A 27,029-nucleotide genomic window follows, 5' to 3' on the forward strand; every position below is an offset into this window, starting at 1 on the left:
ACTTGATTCAGTAAACTAACTAATTTATTGAACTTCAAATCCCTCTTAGTTCTTTATGTCCAGTGTTGATTAAGGTGACTCAAGGATTGTTCCTGGGTTTGGTTTGGCTCTGTGTCCCCACCCAAATCTCATCTTGAGTTGTGAACCTTAGTATTGGAGTAGGGGCCTAGTGAGAGGTAATTGGATCATGGAGACAAATTTCTCCCATGCTATTCTCATGATAGTGAGCGACTTCTCATAAGAGCTGATGGTTTAAAAGTGTATGGCACTTCTCCTCTTGCTCTCTCTCTCTCCTGCTGCCATATGAACAAGGTGCTTCCTTCTCCTTTGCCTTCTGTAATGATCGTAAGTTTCCTGAGGCCTCCCAGTCATGCTTCCTGTTAAGCCTGTGGAACTGTGAGTCAATTAAAACTCTTTTCTTCATAAATTACCCAGTCTGACGTAGTTCTTTATAGCCATGTGAAAATAGACTAATACATTTCCTCTAAGTATATATGATATGAATATGATTCAAGTATATTGTGTGCATACAGAAGTATTGTTTCTCCCAGAAGCTTGTAGATTAGGCATATTCTACTTCTAGGTGAAGTTCAACCTGAGTGGGCAAAAGGATCCTTATAATTGCCCTTGAGAATTTCTAGGAACAAATCATCAGTGATATGGGGTCACCATATAACTTTACTATTCACCTTCTTGTTTAAAATACTGATTCCATCAACATTTGTTTATATTTCATCCCACTCTTAAACACATCTGGTGAGGCAAAAAAGAAAAATAGACTCCGTCATACTAGGAAACCACCAAGGAATGCCTTAAGTGATGTCATTTTTATGCATGGCTATACATGTATAAGCTATGGCTGCCAGCCACTGCATGTCAGATAAGGTCAAAGTTAGAATTTAACTCAAGGCTTCAAATGTAAAATGAGGATAAATATAACCAACAGAAAAAGGCCCAAGTGATACAATCCTACCTCATATTCTGGCATGTCATAAGGAGACATTAACCCCAAATGATCCCAGTAGAGTTCTCAAGTATATCTTGTACCTTGATTTCTGCCAAATCTCTGCAATTCTCCAGCATTGGCCATTAATCATTACCACATCTGAAGGGAGCTGCTAAGAAGATTACACTCTTGCTATAAAATTTTCTCTCAGAGGAAAATATGAAGGTAGCTTATCTTGAAATCTTTGTTTGTGTGGTCTCCGTTCTATATTCCACAATTTCACCTTCTCTTCTGCTTATTACTTTTCTTAACACAGACAGCCTTTCATAGTTGGATTTGCTGATTAAATTCTGCTTTTCTTCCACGGGTCTGGCTTTTCTTTGCGTGCCAGAGCTTTCATACCTATCCATTCATAGGAGGAAGAAGTAGGTTTACAAAGGTAGCATGGAGTTCATGGAATTGATAGTAAAGTCTCTGAAAGCAGAGGAACATACAATGGTTTAAAAGAGAAAGAAAGAAACAAATAATCAAGACCTAAACTTTGTAAAGTGCATAAGAAGGTAGGAAGAAGGAAGAAAGTTAGTCAAATGAGGAAACAATACATGAACAAGTAGCCTGAGTGGCATTCCATAATATAGCAGAAAAAAATGGATAAAGATCATTAAAAAGATCAGATGTGTGGGTGGAATTTTCTTTGTTATTTTTGATAACTTTATTAAGGTATAATTTACATGTCCTCATATATGTATATTACCAAAACATCAAGGGTTTCATCTAGGTCCTGCTGCTTGCTTCACAAAATGCCAATCACTGAGACAACAAATATTGCCAGGGAAGAAAACTTTAATCAGGTGCTGCAGCTGAGGAGAACAGGAGATAAAGTCTCAAATCCATCTCCCCAAATGATTAAAATTATGGGTTTATATAGCAGGGAAAAATACTTGTGCAAAAACAAATATTAGGGAAGGGTAAGGAAGAGGAATTGGTAAACTGGAATCATGATCCATGGATGAGAGGTCTGGCATCTCATTTTCTGGATACAGTTATCTGGTGAGTTTCAGTTCCTTGATTTCTAGGAGGGTTGAGGGTTAGTTTCCTGAGGAAGAAACTCCCATGAGACAAATGTAAGTTTCAAGCTTCAAGACAGGGTATGGTTGGGGGGGGGTCAATTTCTGTGTTTATCCAAAAACTAGTAAACATCAGTTCCATGAAAGAGTTGGGCTGGTTTTAGTAAATTTAGACAGTTGTGCAACAATGACCACAATCTAGTTCTATACATTTCTTTCACCCCCAAAATTTCCATCACCCCAAAACTTTACTCATGACTGCTTATAGTCAATACTCACTCCCATTTTCAGCTGTAGACACCCCTTGTTTTGATTTCTGCCTCTAGAAGTTTTCCTTGTCTAAGAATTAAAAAATATGGAGTCCCATAATATGTATCTTTTACTTTTATTTTACCTGGCTTCTTAAATAGCATAATGTTTATGTAGCTCATCTATGCTGTGGCATGAATCAATGCTATATATATATGTTTCTTTGAGTTACTGAATAGAATCCGTCATGTGAAAACACATTCTGCTTATCTGTTTACCAGTTGATGGGCATTTCAATTGTTTCCAGTTTAATGTGACTGTGAATATTCTATACAAGTCTCTTTTTGGAAATATAAATATATATATACACATATATGTTTATTTTTCTGTTTGTCATATATAGATACCTAGTATGAAAAGTGCTAGATTACATGGTAAATATATACTTTTTAAATAAACTGTCAAACTGCTTTTTAATAACAGTGGCTTGTACCCTTTTACCACCCACTACATCCTCTCTGATAGTATTGTCAGTTCATTTGTTAAAGCCATTATATAGATGCTTATTAGTATCTCATTGTGATTTTGTGTTTCCTTAATGACAAATTAATTTGAGATACTTCCATGTACTTATTAGCCATTTGTTGATCTTCTTTGGTGAAATATCTATTCAAATCTTTCACTCATTTAAAAAATTTGTGTTGTTTGTTTTCTTAGTACTGACTGGTAAGTATTCTCTATAAATTATAAATACAAGTCCTTTATCGGATATATGATCTGCAAATATTTTGCAAATACATAATCTGTATTTTATGTATCATGTTCTTATGTTTTTGGTAGAGAAAAAGCTTATAATTTTTAGAAAGTTTATTTTTTATTGTATCATACTTTTAATGTCATATTTAAGAAACTTTGCCAACCAAATTCACAAAGATTTTCTCCTATATTATCTTCTCCTAGTATTCACAGTGTAGCTTTCACCTTTAGGTCTGTGATGCATTTTGAGTTAATTTTACATATGCTGTGAGGTAAATATCTTAGTTCATGTTTATTTTTACAGTATTCTCCCCTTGTCCTCAGTTTTGCTTTCCATGGTTTCTGTTACTTCTGGTCAACTATACTCTGAGAACATTAAATGGAAAATTCTAGAAATCAGCAATTACAAAGTTTTAAATTGTGTGCCATTTTCAGTGGTGTGATGAAATCTTGAGGTGTCCTATTCTGTCCCCAGCTGGGGGGGAATGAATCATCCTTTTGTCCAGCATCTCCAGGACATCTATACTCCCTGCCCATGAGTCACTTAGAAGCTATCTCTGTTATTAGATTACTTGTGGTGGTACCCTTGTTTTACATAACAATGGTCCCAAAGCACAGGAGTAGTGATTCTGGCAATTCATATCTATCAAAGAGAAGCTATGAAAGTGCTTCCTTTAAGTTAAAGTTAAGTTAAAGAAGCTATGAAAGTGCTTCCTTTAAGTTAAAAGGTGAAAGTTCTTATCTTAATAACGAAAAAAATTGTATGCTGAGGTTGCTAATATCTGTGTAAGAATGAATCCTCTATCCATTAAATTATGAAGAAGAAAAAACAAAGTAATGCTCATTTAAATATTTCCCTGAAATAGAGTCTGTCCTCTCTTGATGGAAACATTTACTAGTTAATTTATCTGTATTTTTTTACTTATTGAGTAATTCAATATTATTTCTATACAGGGACAATTCTGCCACTTTCAAGCAATATCTTTGCCTAAGGTAATGAATAATTATATATTACATTATGGTATTAATGATTACATGGTATCTCAAACCAAAATCTCAAAGCACAATAATCCTAGAAAAATAATCAAAAAGCAAATCAAAAAGAGTAGTTAACCATAAAACCATTTTATATAATATTTAAGGTTCTTATGGTTGAAAGACATAATTTCAAAATAAATTAGCATTTAAAATATGTAATTTTTAATCAGAAAGTGGTGAATTTGGTTTCAGGCATAACCAGAAACCATGTCATGAGCAATATTTTCTGCTTATTTCTTGACATGTCTTCTTCTGTATGGGTCTCAGTCTTAGGTACATCCAATGAAGACTGGAAAACCAGCAGAAACACCAGATATAAATTTACCAGTTTAGCCCTACAGGAAGAAAAAAACACTCTTTTCCAGTAGTTCTAGGAATCACCTTGACTATACCAACTTGAATAACTTGACATGTTTTTTTGCTAAACAATTTCCAGGCATGAGATGCCTATCACTGGAGCTAAGTGTCAGCTCCATCCAAACATGGATGGCAAAAATAATTAATTGCTCCCCAAAGGAAAATAAGGGTCTTTTACTGGAAGCAAGAGCCAAGGATGCCCAAGAGGCAAAAACATCAAATGATCAATACATTCATGCATTATCAATTAAGCCATAATTCACTTTTTTTTTTTTTTTTTTTTTGAGATGGAGTCTCGCTCTGTCACCCAGGCTGGAGTGCAGTGGCACAATCTCGGCTCACTGAAAGCTCCACATCCTGGGTTCACGCCATTCTCCTGCCTCAGCCTCCCAAAAAACTGGGACTACATGTGCCCGCCACCATGCCTGGCTAATTTTTTTGTATTTTTAGTAGAGATGGGGTTTCACCGTGTTAGCTAGGATGATTTCGAACTCCTGACCTCGTGATCTGCCCACCTCGGCCTCCCAAAGTGCTGGAATTACAAGCGTGAGCCACAGCTTCCGGCCCATAATTCACTTCTAATAAAAAATATATTTATTCATATAAAATCCCATGTTTACACTCTTGCATTACAATTTATATTCTTGTATATGGTTTATATCAACTGTGGCTTTAATTCTGTGTGTCATTTTTGAGACTCCAATTTGAATGTTTTTGTTCAGCTTATGTACAATTGAATCTTCTTTATATTTGTCCTTTTATATCAAGCTGTATTTTTTTATCAGAACCAGGGAAGAGCAATTAAAGAGAGTAGTAAACTGCAGCCAAAATTTAAAAGGAAACATTAGGAGCAACTTAGGTTATTTTGTGGCTGCGTGGGTGATTGATGGTGATATGGTTTGGCTGTGTCCCCACCCAAATCTCATTTTGAATTCCCACATATTGTGGGAGGGATCTGGTGGGAGGTAATTGAATCATGGGGGCAAGATTTTCCCTTGCTGTTCTCATGATAGTGAATAAGTCTCCCACGATCTGATAGTTTTAAAAATGGAAGTTTCCCTGCACAAGCTCTCCTCTCTTATCTGCTACCACCTTCTGTCATGATTGTGAGACCTCCCCGCCATATAGAACTGCAATTTCAATACCTGTTTCTTTTGTAAATTGCCCAATCTCGGGTATGTCTATATCAGCAATGTGAAAATTAACTAATACAATAAATTGGTAACAGTAGAGTGGGGTGATGTTGAAAACATACCTGAAAATGTGGAAGCAATTTTAGAACTGGGTAACAGGCAGAGGTTGGAACAGTCTGGAGTGTTAGAAAAAGACAGGAAGATATGGGAAAATTTGGAACTTCCTAGAGACTTGTCAAATGGCTTTGTCCAAAATGCTGATAGTGATATGGACAATAAAGTTCAGCCTGAGGTGGTCTCAGAGGGAGATGAGGAACTTCTTGGGAACTCGAGCAAAGGTCAATCTTGTTATGTTTTAGCAAAGACACTGGTGGCATTTTGCCCCTGCCTTAGAGATCTGTGGAACTTTGAACTTGAGAGAGATGATTTGGGATACCTGGTGGAATAAATTTCTTAGCACCAAAACATTCATGAGGTGTCTTGGGTGCTGTTAAGTGCATTCAGTTTTATAATGGAAACAGAACATAAAAGTTTGGAAAATTTGCAGCCTGACAACACAATATAAAAGAAAATCCCATTTTCTAAGGAGAAGTTAAAGCCACCTGCAAAAAATGTGCATAAGTAACAAGATGCTGAATGTTAATCCCCAAGACAATGGGGAAAATATCTCCAGGGCATGTCAGAGGTCTTCACAGCAGCCTCTCTCATCGCAGGCCCAGAGGCCTATGAGGAAAAAATGGTTTCATGGGCAAGCCCAGGGTCCCTGTTCTGTGTGAAGCCTAGGGACTTGGTGCCCTGTCTCCCAGCCACTCCAGCCATGGCTGAAAGGGTCCAACATAGAGCTCAGGCTGTGGCTTCAGAGGTTGCAAGCTCCAAGCCTCAGCAGCTTCCATGTGGTGTTGAGCCTGCAGGTGCACAGAAGTCAAGAATTGAGGGTTGGGAACCTCTGCCTAGATTTCAGAGGATGTATGGAAACACCTGGTTGCCCAGACAAAAGTTTGCTGAGGGGCAGGGCCCTCCTGGAGAACCTCTGCTAGGGCAGTACAGAAGGGAAATGCAGGGTCAGAGCCCTCACACAGAGTCCCTACTGGGGCACTGACCAGTGGAGCTGTGAGAAGAGTGCCACTGTCCTCCAGAGCCCAGAATGGTAGATCCACCTACAGCTTGTACTGTGCACGAGCAAAAGCTGCAGACACTCAATGCCAACCCATAAACAAAGTTGGGGGAGAGGCTGTCCCCTGCAAAGCCAAAGGGACAGAGCTGCCCACGAGCATGGAAACCCACCTCTTACATCAGCGTGACCTGGATGTGAGACATGAAGTCAAAAGAGTTCATTTTGGAGCTGTAAGATTTGACTGCCCCACTGGATTTCGGACTTGCTTGGGACCTGTAGCCCCTTTGTTTTGGCCAATTCCTCCCATTTGGAAAGGCTGTATTTACCCAATGCCTGTATCCCCATTGTATGTAGGAAGTAACTAACTTGCTTTTGATTTGACAGGCTCATAGGTGGAAGGGACTTTTGACTGTGGACTTTTGAGTTAATGCTGAAATGAGTTAAGACTTTGGAGGACTGTTGAGAAAGCATGATTGGTTTTGAAATGTGAGAACATTAGATTTGGGAGGAGCCAGGGTTGGAATGATATGGTTTGGGTGTATTCCCACTCAAATCTCATCTTGAATTCCCACGTGTTGTGGGAGGACCCAGTGGGAGGTAATTGACTCATTGGGGCAAGTCTTTCCTTGCTGTTCTTGTGATAGTGAGTAAGTCTCAGGAGATCTGATGGTTTTAAAAAGGGGAGCTTCCCTGCACAAGCTCTCTTCTCTTGTCTGCTACCACATAAGATGCACCTTTCACCTTCTGCCATGCTTGTGAGGCTTCCCCACCCACGTGGAATTCCAATAAACCTTCGCTTTGTAGATTGCCCAGTCTCAGGTATGTCTTTATTAGCAGCATGAAAACAGACTAATACAAATGGGGACATTTGGAATATGCACATGTTGAAACACTGAGAGGAAGGAATTATGAAAGGATAGGGCTAAAGTTCCTGAATAGAACTACAAAACATCATCGAAAAGAAATAAAAAAAAAATAGCTCACAATTTCTTACCTTTTAGATATCACAATGTTTCAATAAACACTTTAAAGTCATAGAATTGTTTTTACTTTCATCTGAAACTTGTAAGCAAAACATTGGCTTCCCCATGTAAATAAATGCCCTTTTCATTTAGGAAGCAGATTTCCCCGCTAAATTAGAAATGAGCTTCATATATTTCCATCTCATAGATACTATCTACTGGTCACAGAGTCATTGAACTATAATTGAATTAAATTCTTGCCATAGCTTAGCTCCAAAATTAGCATCTACAACTCCATTCAACATCATCTAATAGACTTCAGAAGGGGACATCTACTGTGTAATATCGTTGAGGTTTTGGATTTTTTTTTTTTTTTTTAAGAGTCTCACTCTGTTGCCAGGCTGGAGTGCAGTGGCACGATCTCAGGTCACTGCAACCTCTGCCTCTCAGGTTCAAGCAATTCTCCTGCTAATATTGAGGTTTAAAAAAAAAAAAGGTCTTGAGTTTTCAGGATCTTACATGGAAGACACTATTATGATTTGGGTGTTCAGAATCAGTGTCTCAGCTTATTTTTCTGATGGTGGACTACCATTGATTTCCTTAAAATATCTTTGTTAGCATACATGCAAACAAATTATGTTGACTCATAACCCATTATTTTATCATTTAGTACTAAAAGACTGAAAAATAGTGTTATCTAGGTAACTTAAACATAGAATCCTTATTTTGTCTACTTGTTAAACTTTCTACCTCCTAATAATTTCTGCAGAGCTAATTGTGTTCCCTGAATACCTTAGCTCAACTGTGGTTGACTATCTCTGCAATTTAGTGGGTGTTTCTGTCTCCTGTGTTTTGCAGTACTATTTGGTATTTCTAGCATCTCCCAGGTGGGTACCTTCCTCAATGTAATTATCATCCAGCTTATCCTCCCTTCCAACATCATTTATGAAAATGTTAAATAAGACCGGCTATAATGCTGACATCCCTGAGGCACACTCCTTAACACCTTTTCTTAACTTGATGCATTGCCATTTATCATTACATTCCTTTAGCCAATTTAAGTCCCAGGAAGAATGTAATATTGAATCCAATTTGAGCTAAATTTTAATTAAGATTTCCTGAGACATTTTAAGTGATTTAAGTATAATCAAAATGGATATCTCCTCTGTTATCCCCATCCTCTAATTTTCTAATTTTATCCATACACAAACAGAATTAGTTTGTCTGGCTTGAATAGCCCTCTATAAATATATGCCATTCATTTTGACTGTTTCTGCAAATGTTTCTCCTTTGCCTTTAGGATTATGTCTGTCAGGCTTATACAAGTCCCAGAATCATGTCATAAAATGCCTTTCCTTCCAGCAACCACATCTGTTCACCCCCAAATACCCAGTCTCAGGACTTAGTTGCATTAATGTCATTTCCTTTTCCATTCTCAATTATTTTTTGCTGCTACTTCTATGGACATTATCACTCTAAGCGTGACATATAATAAAAAATAGAATATGCATAATATAACCCCTTCAGCACAGTGCATAAAGTACTTTGTTTACATTTATTGAGGATATTAAACATGAACTTTTGAATGGGAAATTAGTTAATATGGTGTTCCTGAAATTGAATTCAAGTTTCAAGGTAAATGTGCATGTTTACATTTGATCAAGGAAGGTATACCAGCATCTTCACTGTATTTTCAAAGGAGTCTGCAAACTATAAAAACTACTATTTTTAGAAGTAATGTATTGAAAATATAAATATAAGTAAATAAAACATTTCTACAGGTAGGTTAATTTACTACAATTACGTGTGTTTTCTTTATTCCACAGAAAACTTTTAATTATATTCCCTCTGTGTAAATTGAGACCACTTTCTTTCATTCTTCAATTTTTGTATGATGAATACAGAAAATACTGTTGATGTATGTAAAATGCTTACTATAAGATTTCTGCTAGAATCCCTTTATATCCTTTTTCCCCTTTAATTTATATTTATCAGCAAGTCAAGGAACCACTTTTAATATAATAAATCACTGTTGCTTTAATGTTGCTTGATGAAGTTAATCATTGTTATCTTTTCATATAATATCCCAAATAAAGTCTTTTAGATACCAGTTCCTTCAAAATGATTATAGATATATGTAAATTGGCTGTACAGATGTTTACATGCTTAATTTCAAGGGCTCCGAATAGATTTTCTTTCCCCAAAGAAACATTTCTTGGGCTATGTTACCCTTGATATTTTACAATGGGAGATGCATTTGTTTGATTGTTGACACATTAATACTCTATGACTTATCAGTCCTTTATAAATTGGGGGTGCAAGTTAAGAACCTTTCCTAGAGCAATTGTAAACAAAAAGGACACAAAGATGAGAGTCTCTGGGAGACAGGGAGGAGAACATTATGGAAGGAAAAATGATAGTAAAAGGAATGTTGGGAGTAACAAAGACAGACTATGCCTATTTCATTTCTTCCAGGTTCAGTCTGTTTTAATATGAGTTTATGTGTCAAGAATGCGAGGCAAGACAGAAAAAATAAATTTCCTATATGGATATTAGATTTTCTGTTAGGGCTTTCCTCTTTTTCCCTTTATTAAATTAAAATAAAGATAAGCCTTCAAGATCCAAAGTTTATTTCTTAATCACTCTCACAAAAAACAAAATCACTCTTATTCTTGTGATTGCTTTAGTATTGTAACAGGACACAGTAGCCTCAGTTAAAAAAAAAACAAAAACAAACAACAACAACAACAAAAAAAAAACAGTATATATGTCAAGGAAACTTTCCTGTGTTTTTTTCTTTGAAAGCAAGCTTGTTTTGTTGGGGGAAAAAATGACATGGTGGTGAAAAGTTGAGTCCCAAGAGGATTTATGTTGTGATTTTCAATTTCAGCTCACTGCAGTCGACGCAGACGAAGGGTCAAATGGGGAGATCACATATGAAATCCTTGTTGGGGCTCAGGGAGACTTCATCATCAATAAAACAACAGGGCTTATCACCATCGCTCCGGGGGTGGAAATGATAGTCGGGCGGACTTACGCACTCACAGTCCAAGCAGCGGATAATGCTCCTCCTGCAGAGCGAAGGTAATTTATATTAGAACCAATGCAGTCTTTTCATCGGGCCCGTTTAACCCTGTCATTAAATTTAAGAAGCGCGGCAAGTATTCTTTTATCCTATAAACATCTAAATTAGATCAGAAAATCAGAGAGACCAGATTCTCAGGAACTGCATGCATATTCTGATTTGGTTAAATTTTGGGAAAAGGACAATATCAGAGGCATATTTCAAATTTATTACGGAAAAGTAAGGCTGCAGACAGAGAGAGAAAGGCTCTTTTCTTCAAAGAAATGAACAGATGTGTCAGTGGCGTGTAATGTCTCAGGGTTTCAAAGTCACTTCTGAGTGTATGGGTAATTATTAAAATAGTTATGTAAAATAATATATGTATTTAAATATGTATATACACACACAGACTCGCACACAGACAGACACACACACACACACACACACACACACACAGTGAGCTAAAAGATTTCCTGCTATTACAATTGCATCTTTCTAGTCTCCCACCTGAGAAATCCCTTTTGTTAATTTATTGTTTATTTCCAGATTTTCAGTATCATTCCAAGAAAATATGAATAAATATTAATATATTCCTTCACTTTGCTGGGTTTTTTTTTCCATTCACAATTAATGTATCCTGGAGTCCTCTCCATGTAAATACTAGATAAATCCTTCAAATTATTTTTTCACAGTTATGTAGTATTCCTTAATAAGTATAAAACTATGGAAGAAGTCTATTATTGATAAACATATTCCTTAATAAGTATAAAACTGTAGAAGTCTATTATTGATAAACTTTTCAATTTATCCTCTTTTATTGACAATGGAGAAATATTTAACACTGAACATGCATCAGTTTGAATGTGTGCAAGTATATCAGTTTTGCATATTGGTATGTTAAGCCCAGATTACAATTATTCTACATTTTCTACTAGTGTTTATGTGGATTCATATTGTATATTTAAATCTTCATTGTATTTGAGATGTATCTTAGTACACAGTAGGAGGTATTAATGCAGCCATAGTTTTTTCCAGTCAAATACTCTGTGGTCCCCACACAATACATTGTGATAGTCATCCAATGATGAACAAATTTGAGATGTTGCATTTATTATATCATATATTTTCTTATGTATTTTGATTTTGATCTAAATGTTCTATTCAATTCTATTATTTATATTTTATAAGTTATTACCACACAATTTTAATGATTAAGGTTACATAGTATGCTCTATCCTCTGGTGCTACTAACTTACCTCAATGCTGTTTTCCCTCCAAAATGTTCCCTCTTCTTCTGTTAAGTTTTCTCTTTGACTTTAAATAAGCTAGTTCAGTGTTTTTGTTGTTGTTGTTAACTGTGTTTTTATTAGGAACACAAGAGATTTATATATTAATTACTTAGGAATATATTATATATCTTTGATGTTGAATCTTTCTATCCAAGAACATTTTGCATTTGCATATGTCCATGCATTTTTTTGTGTTTTTTAGCAGGCTTTTGTTTTTCTTTTTATGTAAGTTCTGTACATTTCTTACTTGATCTATTTCTGCATCTTTTGTTTTCATTGTAAATAGGCTTTTTTTCTTTTACTTTTTTTCCCCCTAGCCAAGGTCTAACTCTGTCTCCCAGGCTAGAGTATAGTGGCACAATCCCAGCTAACGGAAGCCTCAAACTCTGGGCTCATGCAATCCGCCCACCTCAGCCTCCCTAGTAGTGGGGACTACAGGTTCAGGCCACCCACCAATCCTAGCTAATTAAAAACAAATTTGTAGAATCAGAATTTTGCTATGTTGCCCAGGCTTGTCTCAAGCTCTTGGCCTCTACTGATCCTCCCACTTCAGCCTCCCAAAGTGCTGGGATTACTGGCATCAGCCACGATGCCTGGCCTCCATTTTCTTTCTTTACTTTCATTTGCTATTATACTTCCAATAAAAATGCTTGTGTCGTTTGTGACTTGAATGAGACTGCCTCAGTGTTTCCCCATTAGATTGGTCTATGGTTTTAAAAACTATTAATAATATGTTAAAAATATACTCATCTGTTTCTATTTTACTGACTTTTTAAAATAGTAATGGTGCTTTTCTCAGATCAAATAAATAGCTACCATATATGAGGACAGTAATGACTTTTCTTCTTGAGTTGATGATATAATGACTGATCTTACTATAGCTCCTATTTTGCATCCATGGTTTAGATGGATCTATTTTGCATCCATGGTATAGATTCTATTAGGACATAATGTTTTTTCTCTTGAAATAAGCTGATATTATATGCTCGTTGTTATTTTATTTAATAAAATTAGTCTGTACTTTTCTTTTTGAGAAATCCTATCAAGATTAAGTGTAGTTGTCATAATACTTCATAAAAGAAACAAATAAAAACACAAGAAATCCCCCAAAATAATTAATCAGTATAATATCAGACAATGTATTATAAACATGTATAAAACAAATAAATGAGTCTGAATTTTGTTCTCTGGAAAGACACAACAAAAATAAAGACATAATTAATTGGATAAAATACTATCTAACCTAATCAAGAAAAAAAGAACAAGTAAAACTACACAATAAAATCTAATGAGGAAACTACATATAAATAGAAAAAAAGTAGGATTCATAAGAGACAACGTTGCTTAAATGTATGCAAAATTTGAAAACAGAAATGGATGATTCTTCTAAAAGATACAGTTTACTAACATTAGTTCAAAAAAAAAAAGGAAATCTCAAGAATCTTAAGAGATCAAACTTGTCAGATAACTCAATACTACATCAGGTGTAGGAAACTTGACAGAAGGACTGTAACTAAACTTTGCAGGGTGTGTGATCATCATTAATCACAGAGATACGGTTGGTGGAGTATTAGATTCTCATTTACATTTTTAAACTAGATTTCCTCCTCCTTAATAGTTTGTTTTCCTTTGAATCTCATGTCAAAAAATAATTATAACGCCCATTACCCCTCCTTGCTGTCATCGACAGATGATAGGTCTCTTCCCAATAAATTTTCTTCTTTCTAACCTCATATCCTATTGTCATCTACATACTGGAAGTCACACTTGGAAGAGTTTATTTCCTACCTGCCTGACATTCACTTCAACAGTACTCCTGTCAAACTTATTGGTGACTTTATATCCAATAAGAGGTTTAAGGCATCTCCCATCTTGCAGTCACTCTGACCAAACACCCTTAGAGTCATCCTCAGTGCCCCTCTTTCTCCCCAACTCCACACATAACCTGGAGCAACTCCTTTGTGTTCTACTCTAAAAATGTATTCAGAAAGCAACAACTGCTGCTACTTTGGTTATTAGCATTCCAGTCCAAGCCACTGCAATCTCTAGTCTAGAGTGTTGAAAACTTCTTCCAATTACAAGTCTTCCTGTGCTCCCTTCAATCTCTTCTCAACACAATAGCCTGGGTGATCCTGGTAACATGGAAAACATCTCAATCCATTACTCAAGCTCTCTAGTGCTTTCACACCTCACTCTGAGTAAAAGGCAAATCATTAAAATAAATTCAAAAGGCCCCAGTGAAATTTGTCAGCTGTCACTACAGGTAGGACACGCCCTCATGTCAACAGTTTATACATTTCATCCCTACTCAACTCTGCTTTTCTTAGTCCATTCCAGTTGTTACACCAGTCTCCTCTCTATCTCTTAGGATCATAGCTACCTATATGCTTTTGAACTTGATTTTCATCTCCTCTCAGCCTGGATGGCTCTTTTTCTCAGATTTCTCAATGGCCTCATTTCCTTCAGGTGTCTGTGATAGGAAAATTTCCTTTCAGCCCAACAAACCATTTATTACATACTACCATTTACTACGTTCTGGAAAACAAAGACAAGTACAGTACCATCATTTGAAAGCCCCCAAAATACAGTAAAGTATATAAAGAATATAAATTAAATTTAGTTTAGCATAGCCATTTTGAGATTAAGGTAAATTCTGGGCTTTCTGGGGGTATTGATGGGGGACTTATGATAATGAAGGAGCACCGAGAAGTCATCCCACAATAAGAGGATGAGGCTGACCAAATAAAAAAAAGTATGTGACCCTATTTGCACAGTCTCAAAGGTCTGAAATAGCTTCTTGTTTATAGATAATTATTAGTCAGTGTTACTGGGGCATAAACTGATTCAAGGTGGGGCTGGAAAATTAAAAGGCCATGCCACAGAAAATTTAATTTTCTTTTATAAGAAACTTAGACTTATCTACTTATCTAGTCAATAGGAGGAATTCTTGGAAAGACTTTTAAACTAGAAACTCAAGTGAGAAAACTTCATGTTTTTGTAAAATCCATCTGATTGTCTCTGTGGGAGGCAGATTTTAGGGGAGCAGAGGCACAAGAGTCTACAGGAAATACTGCTGATGTTTTGAACTGGGTATGTTAGGAAGAATAGAGAGATAGATTTGTCAAAAATAAGATAAAATATTTCCCAGGGTTTTGCTTAAGGTGACGTCATGTTGATGATGTCAATAGGGGTACACATGGCTTGGGTGAGGACATCAATTTAATTTTGGACACATTTAGGTGGATGTGGCCAAAGTTAATATATCCAAAAAGCAAACATACACTTGGCCCTCCATATCCACAGCTTCCACATCAGTAGATTCAACTAACTGCAACAATTGAAAATATTTGGGGAAAACATTACATCTGTACTGAACATGTGCAGACTATTTTTGTCATTATTCTCTAAACAATACAGTATAACAACTATTAGCATTAATATTTTATATGTATTACAAGTAATCTGGAGATGATTTAAAGTGTATGAGAGAATATACATAGATTATATGCAAATACTGTCTCATTTTCTATCAGGGCCTTGATTATCTGCAGATTTTAGTATCCTTATGGGCTCTGGAACCAATCCCACATGGATGCTGAGGGAGGACTGTGTATGCCTGAACCTGATAAACAGCTAAGGGCTCCTTCTTAGAAGAAATATGTAGAATACTTTTATGCATTGAGTAGTTACAGAATCTACAATAAGAGCCAAGTAAGGTTTGAGTACATTTTAAATAATAGCTTCATCTGTGCTAGGTTATTCTGAAGAGGAATTAAAGATGACTGATAATACTTATTGAGCATACACTAGGACCAGATACCTTGCTAGCTCCTTTATATACATAATTTCTAATATTAACAATAGCATCGTGACTTTTGCATAATTTAGTTTTGCACACCAGAAATCTGAGGCTGAAATGGGATAATTGACTTGGCTAAGCAGTCCCCTTTCCCACTTCCACTCCCCTAGTAAACAAGTAGTAGGACCATAACTTGAACTCAGAATTGTTAGATTTAAAGCTTTTTCCTCCACTGTTTCATATCTATAATCTTTGTAGTTACTGTTCTGGAGGAAAACTATAATTGTTTAATAGCAATGATAATAATGCTATTTATAAGAACAAAGTCACCTTTTGTTTTTTTATTTTGATTTTATTAAAGTCTTTTAATATTCATCAACTTGTATTATATATACGTATTTTTCATCGAAGATTGTGTTGTGCTAAATAAATCCGGTCTGATCTATATGTGGCCAATATATTATATTACATTTGAAGTGTTTTAAATCACTTTATTGATTATTTAATGAATGAGATCTTATACTCCTCTTTTTGCTCAGTTTCTATTTGTAAGACATATCTTTGATTTTCCTGGATAATATATTGTCTATAATTATCAGTACAATAAATGTTTTTTACTTAAGTAAAATTGTATTCCACACCAGAAAACAAAGTGCCATCTTCAGATTCTGAGTATACACGTCTTTTCTGTGACATCAGAAATTTAGTTGACCTAGCTTCACATTTATTTTCATTAGATAATGCCTTGGATACTAAAACTCATCTTAGAATGTTTGGTGAAATATCAAGTGGGGCCTGCAGAGAATAAAATCCATATACTTCCATTCTACCTGCTGGGATAATGTCATGTTCACTGTAGGATAATCATATTTGCTATTTTCTGGAGAGAAATTAATCCTTCAAATTGAATTGATGAATGAATTGATGTTACGAGGTTTTGCTTTCAGATTTCTTTTATAAGGAAGATTATATTTAAAGATTATGAACAAACATATATATACACACTATATATACACCATATATACATTATATATACACACTATATATACACTATATATACATTATATATATACACTATATATATACACTATATATATGTATACACACACTATATATATACACTATATATATATGTATACACACACTTATATATATAGTGATTTTTTTTTTACAGATCGACCCAGCCAGCAACCATGGCATGTAAGCTAACTAAATAATAACATCAAAAAATGACAGCAGCCTTCAGAATTTAGACAGTTTTCTATATTATTATTTTAAAATTGACAGCTTTCATTCATAAATGTAGTAATATTGACTCAAAATAAGTCCAATATGAATGAAATACTTATGTTTGCATTATTCTAATTTAGTAAACCAGCTAAAGATTCAGAGAGTGAGAGAAGGAATAGTACATAGTTTAGTGTTTTGTTTTACTTTTTTTTGAGACTTTGATAAGCATACAGAAGAAATAAAAACCAAAAGATTTTAAAAAACACTTAAGTTATTTTGGGATATTCTTTAGTCGTGTATATTGGTTAACTTATACTTAAGTTATCCAATTAAATTAAGTAAATATTTACTTCATCCTAACATGAATAAAGCACTACTGTTTGATAGTTAGATAATAGGAGAAAATCTCGCTCCCCAAATAGCTTCTAATAAAATTGTGATAAAAATGATTGATGCATGGGCTAACATACGTTTTAAATTCCCATTCTTTTCATAAAATGCAAGGCTATGTTTAATTAATATGAGATGAAATAATTTACCTTGAAATAAAATTATGTTCCCATTGTGATTATACATTCTTTTTAAAATACAATTTTCTCTTTAAAAGATCATTTTACTAGTGACAAATGTACATGCTAAGTTTATCATTAGTAAAAAATGATGAGGCTGTTTATTTATTCATTAATTTTTATAAACATTTACTAAGTTCCCAAAACTACTAGTCTCTTGGGAGGTACTGGAAATATAAAACAAGTAAAATGAGATCTCTGACCACATGGGATTCAGATGAAGGCACAGGTAAATCTGGACAGGTAGCAGTAGATAAATACAAGTGCAGTTTTACTCTGGCAAGAATGGTAATGGAATATCCCAGCAGAGGAAACAAGAAGATCAAAAGAAACAAAACAAAGTAGTGTGTTAAAGAACTGTGAACGACTTGGCACTTTTGGTTATAATCACTAATCTGCTTAAACTTTACCAACTGAGTCTCATTGTCAAGATAAAGTTTACATCAACAGATATAGCCCATGAATCCCACCTCTGTACCTTAACTCCTGCTACTCCTTCACTTACACCCTTCTCTTTAGTTCCACAAAACATATATTTCTTTTCTTCAATCCTCTGTAAATTGACATGTGAGTTTTCCTCTGTCTGTTAATGTTCTGTGGTATTTATATATAAATACATCTTGTATCTTAAAACTCTGCCCTGTAACTTCTCCTGAAAAGTTTTCTCTGTCCTCCTATGTTGGTTTTCAATTTGAAGTTTTTGCTCCTGTAGATTTCTATATGTATTTCAAAAATAATAGAACAGAATCTGTGAACATTGAACTGTAAATATAGCTTTTCTAGCACAATATTGGTAGAAGACAAAGGAAAACAAAAACAGTAATTACTCTGTCTGAAATCTACCAGAAAAAGCAATATAAATATCTGTAACCTTCATCTTAGAAATAAGCTAGAAATGCAGAATTACAAATAGACACCTTGTAGCACATATTGACATATATAATAGAAAATAATAATAAGATAATACAATCCTCTATAAGCCAGCAACGTTATCTCATTACTACTAATTACTATTGTCATATGAAAAAGTTGTTTTTTTATAATTATATCATTCCAAACTTAAAGTATCTTAAGTCTATTTTCCAACCCTCTTCTTTATTCATATTTTATGTTATTCTTACAATAAGTGTTACAGATGAAGTTTGATTCACGGTATTAATAATTTAAAATTGTGATTTCATAGTCTGAACCTCAGACTTGAAATAATTTATGGCTTCCTGTAAGGTAACATCCTTTATTACAAACCAAAAATGTTTTGTATTCACACATAGATAAGTAAAAATTCTCCAGTTTATTTTACATATTTTTTCTTGTAGGATGTAGGGAGAAATGGAAAGCAGATTTTGAATTCAGAAGCCTTGTATTTTAGTTTATCTGCTGTTGCTAATTAATGTTATAATCTTGATTCAGTCAGCAAATCTTTTCCATTTTTAAATCCTCTTTTGTAAAATGAGAGTTAAATTAGATTGTTTTAAGGATCTTTTTCAATTATAAGATTATTATGAAAACACCAAGGTTTTGGTCTAGGTCCTGCTGCTAACCACACAGAAAGCCAATCACTGACACAGCAATTATTGCCAAGGAAGAAGGCTTTAATTGGGTGCTGCAGCTGAGGCGATGGGAGATCAGTCTCAAGTCCATCCTCCCGATCAACTAAAATTATGGGTATATATAGCAGGGAAAAAATGTAACAATGTGTAAAAAAATAAGAACTAGGGAGGGGCAAGAAAGCAATCATGATGAATGAGGGGTGTAGCATCTCATTATCTGAATATGGTGATCTGGTGTGTTTAATTTCTTTAATACTTTTTTGAGAGGCTGCAAGTGGTTTCCTGAGGAAGGAACTCACATAAAAGAAAAAACCTCACAAAAAAAAGTTTCAAGCCTTAAGACCAGAAGAGTCAATTTCTAAGTTTATCAAAAAAAGCAATCTATGGGACTATTTGGTCGGTTTCAGTCCCCCCTTTCTATTTATCAATTTCTCAATCATGGGGAATCTGGTTGTCAATCTTTCTGGCTGTTTAATGCTGAAGAGGGGCATTGTGGGCAGCGTCATACTATAGGTGATTTCATGGCCACCCAGAAATCAAAGGCTAATCTAATAGTATCATTTTCTTCTGAAACACAGTATTTCTCTCTTCAGCCCCCAACTTCCAACAAAGACAAGTCATAGCAGGACAAATCTACTTGCAAAATAAGCTTCAGGCCCGTATACTTAGCCTGATTAACCACACAAAGTGCAACAAGGATCATTGTTTATATAGGTCCTAAATTCGCTTTTCTGGAACCTTTCCCAAGGCCATTTCAGTTCAAAGCCCTAAGAAAATAACCACTTCCTCCAATTGTGTCCCATTATACAAGAAAACAAGTTGTCATTAAATGTATGCAAACAAACACACATGAACTAAGAATATAATTCTGGAGAAAATAGGCAGAGAAAAAATATGCCTCAAGTTCTGTTTACAAAAGTATACTCTACTTAATATACTGAAAGCATAACTTAAAGCTTATAAATAGATCTAAAAAATTATCCAGACTCTGAAAAACAAAGCAAAAATTCAGCAATATTCCAAAGATAAAAGCCACAAAAATTATTTCAGTCCTTCATTAGTTTAGTCCGTGCAATCAATTATTGCTCTGCTTCATGTTGGGTTAACAATCTTTATGAACACATCAGCCTTTCAGTTAGTGCCCTGGAATTTTCCTCTCTAACCTAATGGCACAATCTCCAAAGTTATCAGTAACCTGCATTCAAAAGTTCTTTTCACGAACTCCACCAAAGAAGCAACCCCTGGACTGTAGCTGATTATAAGTCACTTTTTGAGAAGGATCAAAGCAAAATAATAATTGTAGATGACAAAAGTCTTAAGACAGCCATAGTTAAAGACACAGTAGATAAAGAAATTTGGTTATTTCTGTGGCATACAACAATGTAACAATAATCATAATTATTATTGACAACTTATATTAAGACATATCAGAATTACAGGAATCTCATGTAATCCTCAAACACATTTTAACAACCCACCCATATAAATATTACCCAAAGGAAACTTACCACCACCTCAGATTTGATAATGTCTCCTGCATAATTCTAATATAACAACTAAGCCTAATAAGCCTTACATGTCTCTCTTGAACTTCAGGGAAACTAATATCCAAAAAGGTTGGTTTGAGGTCAAAAAGACTGAATTTAGAACTTGAAATTTTGCTGTTGGAAATTCTGTCAAATATCAAAGGTTTAAGACACTTGATACCACAAAATAGGATCACAGGTCACTATAAAATATTCATTTATTTAGCCAAAATAATAAAAACATTTACCTTTTGATAGACAGGAGACTGTTTCTTAAGCAATAAGACCTAATACTTAAGATAGCATGAGGCCAACTTAGAAAATTCTGTCCCCCCACTCTCCGTTTTTTCCCTGCCGTTTCCTCTTACATGAAATTTTTGTTCAAAAGAGAAAACAAAATTTTATCTTTGTATGGTATATTAATGTTAAATCTAATTTTAATAAAACCTTATAAACAAATCTATCTAATTTTAATCAGTTTGACTATAAGATTTTCACAAAGTTCTGATAGCCTTTTACGATTATCTATTAAAGAGCAGATCAATGCACCAAGAAAACCCTGTTATTCTGACACATAGGCCCAGACAGTGACCTTGCATCATTGTGCTTTTGATATTAAAATTTAATTTACAGAAACTCTGAACTGAGTTTATCCCTCAAAATTGTCCCTCACCATCTCACACACCTACAGTTTCCACAATAGTTCCTGGGTCTAGAGGGACCGAATAGTTTTAATTTCTGGCCCTGTGTCTCATGAAAGCAGTTCATTTTGATTGTCACCTTCTCCTGTATCTGAAGATGAGGTTTTGACTGGTATCAATTCTCAAAATTTAACAGAAGTCAGTGCTTTCTTCAGACTGAGGATTCAAAGACCTGTAACTTAACAGCACGAGGATTAGTTAATAGGATATTTATACTACAGAAAGCCCATTATTCTAATATGTCACAAATTAAAACACAGTGGCTTGGAGCTTAGCAGATACTACTTACAGCACTTCTGACCACTGTGTTAAAGTAGTTAGGTTACTCATTCCATATGTCTAATTGCTAGCATTTTAGTGACAGAACTGCGACCAAAAGCATCAAAGTTTTGATAGGTCCTTTGACAAACTTTCCAAAGAAAGACAACTAATGTTTTTTTTTTTTTTCCATTATTGAAAAATGGCAAATGCAAATATCAGCTTTGGAAATTCAGAATAAGGATAAGCAATCTCATTTCACTTAAATACTATACAACAAAGCAAGGACAAAGTGAAAACCACATAATAATTTGTCTTCGGCTATTTAAAAGAGCATCATCACACATTTCTAAGATTTACTTCTAGATACAGTACTCACAACTGATTAAGTAACTTTCACCACCAAAGTCTTCAAACCAGTGCAACACTTGTGCATATTTTGTTTTCAAGTACCACATGAATGCCCATCAGAGATAAATGGATTTGGATCAAAAATTACAACAAAGTATCACAATTTTTAAAGCAATTACTACTTAATTCAGTTGAGTGTCATTTAATGTTAATAATGGTAAACACAAGGAAAGTAGTTTCAGATAAATCCCAATCAATAAAATTTTTCTTAAAAAAAAAAGCCCAGTCTTTCCTGAACATTAAAGCTTTTAACCCATATCACAGTTTTTCTTCACTAAAGGAAAGGATCTGAACCAACTCAAATTATTGATGGAATTGAATTACATTGGAAATAAACATCATTTAAACACTTCTATTCTCATCTACTTTTCCAAGTGACAAAATATATAATGTACTATTTCTGTTTAGAACTTATAAAAATAAGTCTTTTATATGATTTTTGCCAAGAACCTTAAAATTATCATAGCTATCAATATACTCAGAGGTAAGAAAAACCAATCAAATTTAAATGGCTGCTGTCCTTCATCAATGTTTTGAAGCTTGACAAATGTAGTTTAGGAACTTTCAATAAACAGAGCAAATGGTGAATTGTTGGAATACATAGAAAACAAAATGACTATTCATAGAACCAAATAAAAGCTTTCCATTAGAAACACAAAAGCATCAATAGTTTTATATATATATGTATACAAATATATATGCATATATGTATACATATGTGTATATGTATACAAATATATATGCATATACGTATACATATGTGTATATGTATACATATAAATATGTGTATATATGTATATATTTGTATATATAAGTAGAACAAATAGCAAATAAATGAAAATTAGAAGCAAAAATAGGTCAGGCGTGGTGGGTCATGCCTGTAATCCCAACACTTGGGGAGGCAGAGGAGAGGGGATCACGAGGTCAGGAGATTGAGACTATCATGGCCAACATGGTGAAACCCCATCTCTACTAAAATACAAAAAATTAGCCAGGTGTGGTGGCACATGCCTGTAGTCCTGCTGAGGACTGAGGCTGAGGCAGGGGAATTGCTTGAACCTGGGAGGTGGAGGTTGCAGTGAGCTGAGATCGTGCCACTGTACTCCAGCCTGGTGACAACGGAGAGTGGATCATGAGGTCAGGAGATCGAGACTATCATGGCCAACATGATGAAACCCCATCTCCACTAAAATACAAAAAATTAGCCAGGTGTGGTGGCAGCACCTGTAGTCCCAGCTGAGGACTGCGTCTGAGGAAGGGGAATCACTTGAACCCAGGAGGCAGGGGTTGCAATGAGCCGAGATCACTCCACTGCACTCCATCCTGGCAACAGAGCAAGACCCTGTCTCAAGAAAAAAAAAAAAAAAAGCAAAAATAAACAAACAGTAGTCCAACCCTCAATTTTTCTTCTACTCAATTTACCTTGGCTTTACAGTGTTATTGTTACTCAGAGCCAAAAAAAATTCACCTGACAGATATCTTATTCCTGATTCAGTTTTTTGATATTTACTGTCTTTAAGTCCAGCAGTACCAGTATATATTTTCTGTAATTAAAAAATTCACTGTAGGTATGTGATGCAGAATAGCAAATATACTGTGAAATTTGGCTCCATGTTACATCCAGCTTTGGGCGTAACTATATTTAAAAAATTGCCAAACTGCTAATATTTCTTTACAATAATTTCTATTTTATCTTCATTAAGATATGAGCTTTAACTACGAACAATGCTAATTAGCCAAAGCATTCCTATTTTTATCAAGTTTTAAAGGATATTTTATTATCTAAGCTTTTTCAACTTTGTATTTTCTTTGTATGGGCATGAAGATAGACACACAGAGAAACAGGAAAAACGGCATATGACTTACACAGACCATCCATGACATGCTTGGACTTCTGTTTTGTCTTAGATTTTCTTTCTGTTCTTTTTTTAATAACCAGTTATTTTAATTTAGGACAAACATTCACCATACAAAATCTTTTCTTATAAAAATTGTTATTTTTTCATTATCACCTTCCTAAAATATATTTTCATATCTATAACTTTTTACACATCTCTTTTTCTTCTACTTATTGGTTTTCTTCTACCTTGTTTCATAACTAACCATTTCAAGCCCATAATTTTAATTAGCCTTTAGATAACTTCTGAACTAGACAGACTTGTTTTCTCAATAAAAACACATCTTCTTTAGAATTCTTATCCTTAGTAGCCTTAAATGTTAGTGAACAAAATTTTAGTGAACATCTGAGAAGCAAGAAATTCTGAGCTGACTATCAGATATTAGCATTTTACAGATGAGAACAATTCCACAATTTTTAGAAATATGTTTCCCCATAACTTTTTCTTGATTGGAAATGACCCAGACACCCAATGAGCATCAAAAACAATTTAAAAATTTTATATTACACAAAAAGTGTACCTACAACATTTATTCAGTTTACAAGTACTTGATTATTTCATTTTAATAGTTTATCTAGATTTCTTCTGAAAACTGAAATATTAGACACCATCATTTAAAGTTAGCTTTTTGCTTGTTCATTACTCTTTTTTTTAATAGCTGGTAAATGTCAGGTCCTCAACTAAATCTTAAAATTAAATATATAGGTATTGTTGCCAATAACTCACAAGAATCAGCTAACAACATTAAATTAGTCTCATTTGTCAAAGAAGGTACACAAACCAAGATCATTTTATTTTAGCTGGGTTTATAGTTTTATAACCTTCTATGCCAAACCATGACACCTCAATCATATCTAGCAGAGCCATATATAAAACCCAGATAAAAATGTATGCTGACAATTCTAAAGGCATTTCTATTTTTATTTTATCAAAAATGTTAAAGCCAGCTTGCTTATTGTGGTTGACTTAAGTCATTTGAACTTGAAAAATACTTTGGGCTTACTTATTTTATGTGTGCTCTTTTATTTATAAACCAATTTGGTAGACCAAAAAAACATAATACATGAACATACATAAACACATTAAGACGCATATAAACACACATAAAGATCCAATCTATTTTACCTCAAAACTCTAGCCATCATATAGCAGTAGAAACTCACTGGTTTACATAGCCACACTTTCTTGACCTCAGTAGGTAATCCAATGAAGGCTGTGAATCAAAATTTTGGGTAGAGTAGTTTTCATGGCAGTTTGCTTTTTAAAGGCTAAACCTCCCCAGACTTCAAAGAACACTGGAACCAAACAGCATCACAAGAGAACATCACATACTGACCAGGCCTGACCATGGTTAGAGCAGTAGCACAAAAGTCTGGATACATGGAACTCTGTCATGCTTTCCCATTCAATAGCAAACTCCAGATTCCGAAGAATATTGGAGCCAAACAGTGTTTCAGAAAATATTAGCTTACTGAATTCTACTTTGCTATGACTATATCAAACACACACAATCGCCAACACAATCCTACTGCTGAAACAATAAACGAGCCCTAAGAGCATCCAAACTGAAACAGTCAGGGTACTTCTTCTTTCTACTGGTTGGGCTTGACCAACCCACAAAGAAAAATTCCTTAGGAATTTCTCAAATTGAGAGGAGCCAATCCCACTGTCTAGTCCCATAAAAGATACACACTTTCTCACACACACACACACACACACATACACACCCCACAATTACAAACAAGCCCCCAAGAGTGTTCATACTGAAACCCCCCAAAAGTGTCCATACTAACACAGGGTGCTTCCCACTTTCAGTCTTTTGGGCTTGTTCAACCTACAAATAAAAATTTCTTTAAAAAATTCTCAAACTGAGAGGAGAGGATCATGCTGTCCAGGCCCACAAAGAACCTGACACTCACCTGTCCGGATGCAGATGTCAAATTTCAAATGCTGTTCTTACTAGACAATCAGGAATGTAGTTGGGGGTAGCTGCTGTGGGGCCAGAAAAAAACCAAAACACCTCCAGTGAAAATTGGGTGAGCAACTGCTTAGGAGGGCTTCTGAGACTCTTGGCCCAAGGCAGCCAAGAAACAAGCAATGTGTTCTTGGTCAGGTAATGAAAATCTGTCACAGGAACACCAGGGGTTCAGTTTAGATTCTGCTGCTGGTCATACAAAAAGCCAATCACTCAACAACAATTGTCAAAGAAGAAGATTTTAATCTGGTGCTGCAGCTAAGGAAACTGGTGACAATCTCAAATCCAACTCACTGACTGACTACAATTAGTGTTTACATAGCAGGGAAGAAATGTAACAATATGTAAGAAAACAGGAACTAGGGAGGGGCTAGGAAGCAATCATAATGAATGACAGGTCTGACATCTCATTGGATGTGGTGATCTGGTGAGTTTCAGTTCTTTGATACCTTTTTTGGGAGGCTTGAAGGTTGTTTCCTGAGGAAGGAGCCCAGATAAAACAAATGTTAAGTTTCTTTTTGTTTGCTTGTTTGTTTGTTTATTATTATTATACTTTAAGTTTTAGGGTACATGTGCACAATGTGCAGGTTAGTTACACATGTATACATGTGCCATGCTGGTGCACTGCACCCACTAACTCGTCATCTAGCATTAGGTATATCTCCCAACGTTATCCCTCCCCCCTCCGCCCACCCCACAACAGTCCCCAGAGTGTGATGTTCCCCTTCCTGTGTCCATGTGTTCTCATTGTTCAATTCCCACCTATGAGTGAGAATATGTGGTGTTTGGCTTTTTGTCCTTGTGATAGTTTACTGAGAATGATGATTTCCAATTTCATCCATGTCCCTACAAAGGACATGAACTCATCATTTTTTATGGCTGCATAGTATTCCATGGTGTATATGTGCCACATTTTCTTAATCCAGTCTATCATTGTTGGACATTTGGGTTGGTTCCAAGTCTTTGCTATTGTGAATAATGCCGCAATAAACATACGCGTGCATGTGTCTTTACAGCAGCATGATTTATAGTCCTTTGGGTATATACCCAGTAATGGGATGGCTGGGTCAAATGGTATTTCTAGTTCTAGATCCCTGAGGAATCACCACACTGACTTCCACAATGATTGAACTAGTT

The 27,029-nt window shown here is 35.0% G+C and overlaps 1 protein-coding gene across 4 annotated transcripts in view; it reads left to right on the forward strand.

Moving 5' to 3' along the window:
• PCDH15 (protocadherin related 15) overlaps window positions 1-27,029 on the forward strand; it is a 1,016,126-nt gene that overhangs the window by 645,385 nt on the left and 343,712 nt on the right. For all 4 annotated transcript variants that reach the window (XM_063669967.1, XM_063669968.1, XM_054435813.2 and 1 more), the window contains exon 14: window positions 10,513-10,706. In XM_063669967.1, the coding sequence (XP_063526037.1) occupies window positions 10,513-10,706 (194 nt within the window). The remainder of the gene's footprint in view (window positions 1-10,512; window positions 10,707-27,029) is intronic.

Source organism: Pongo pygmaeus, chromosome 8 (assembly GCF_028885625.2).
Source record: "Pongo pygmaeus isolate AG05252 chromosome 8, NHGRI_mPonPyg2-v2.0_pri, whole genome shotgun sequence".
NCBI classification, from domain to species: Eukaryota; Metazoa; Chordata; class Mammalia; order Primates; family Hominidae; genus Pongo; species Pongo pygmaeus.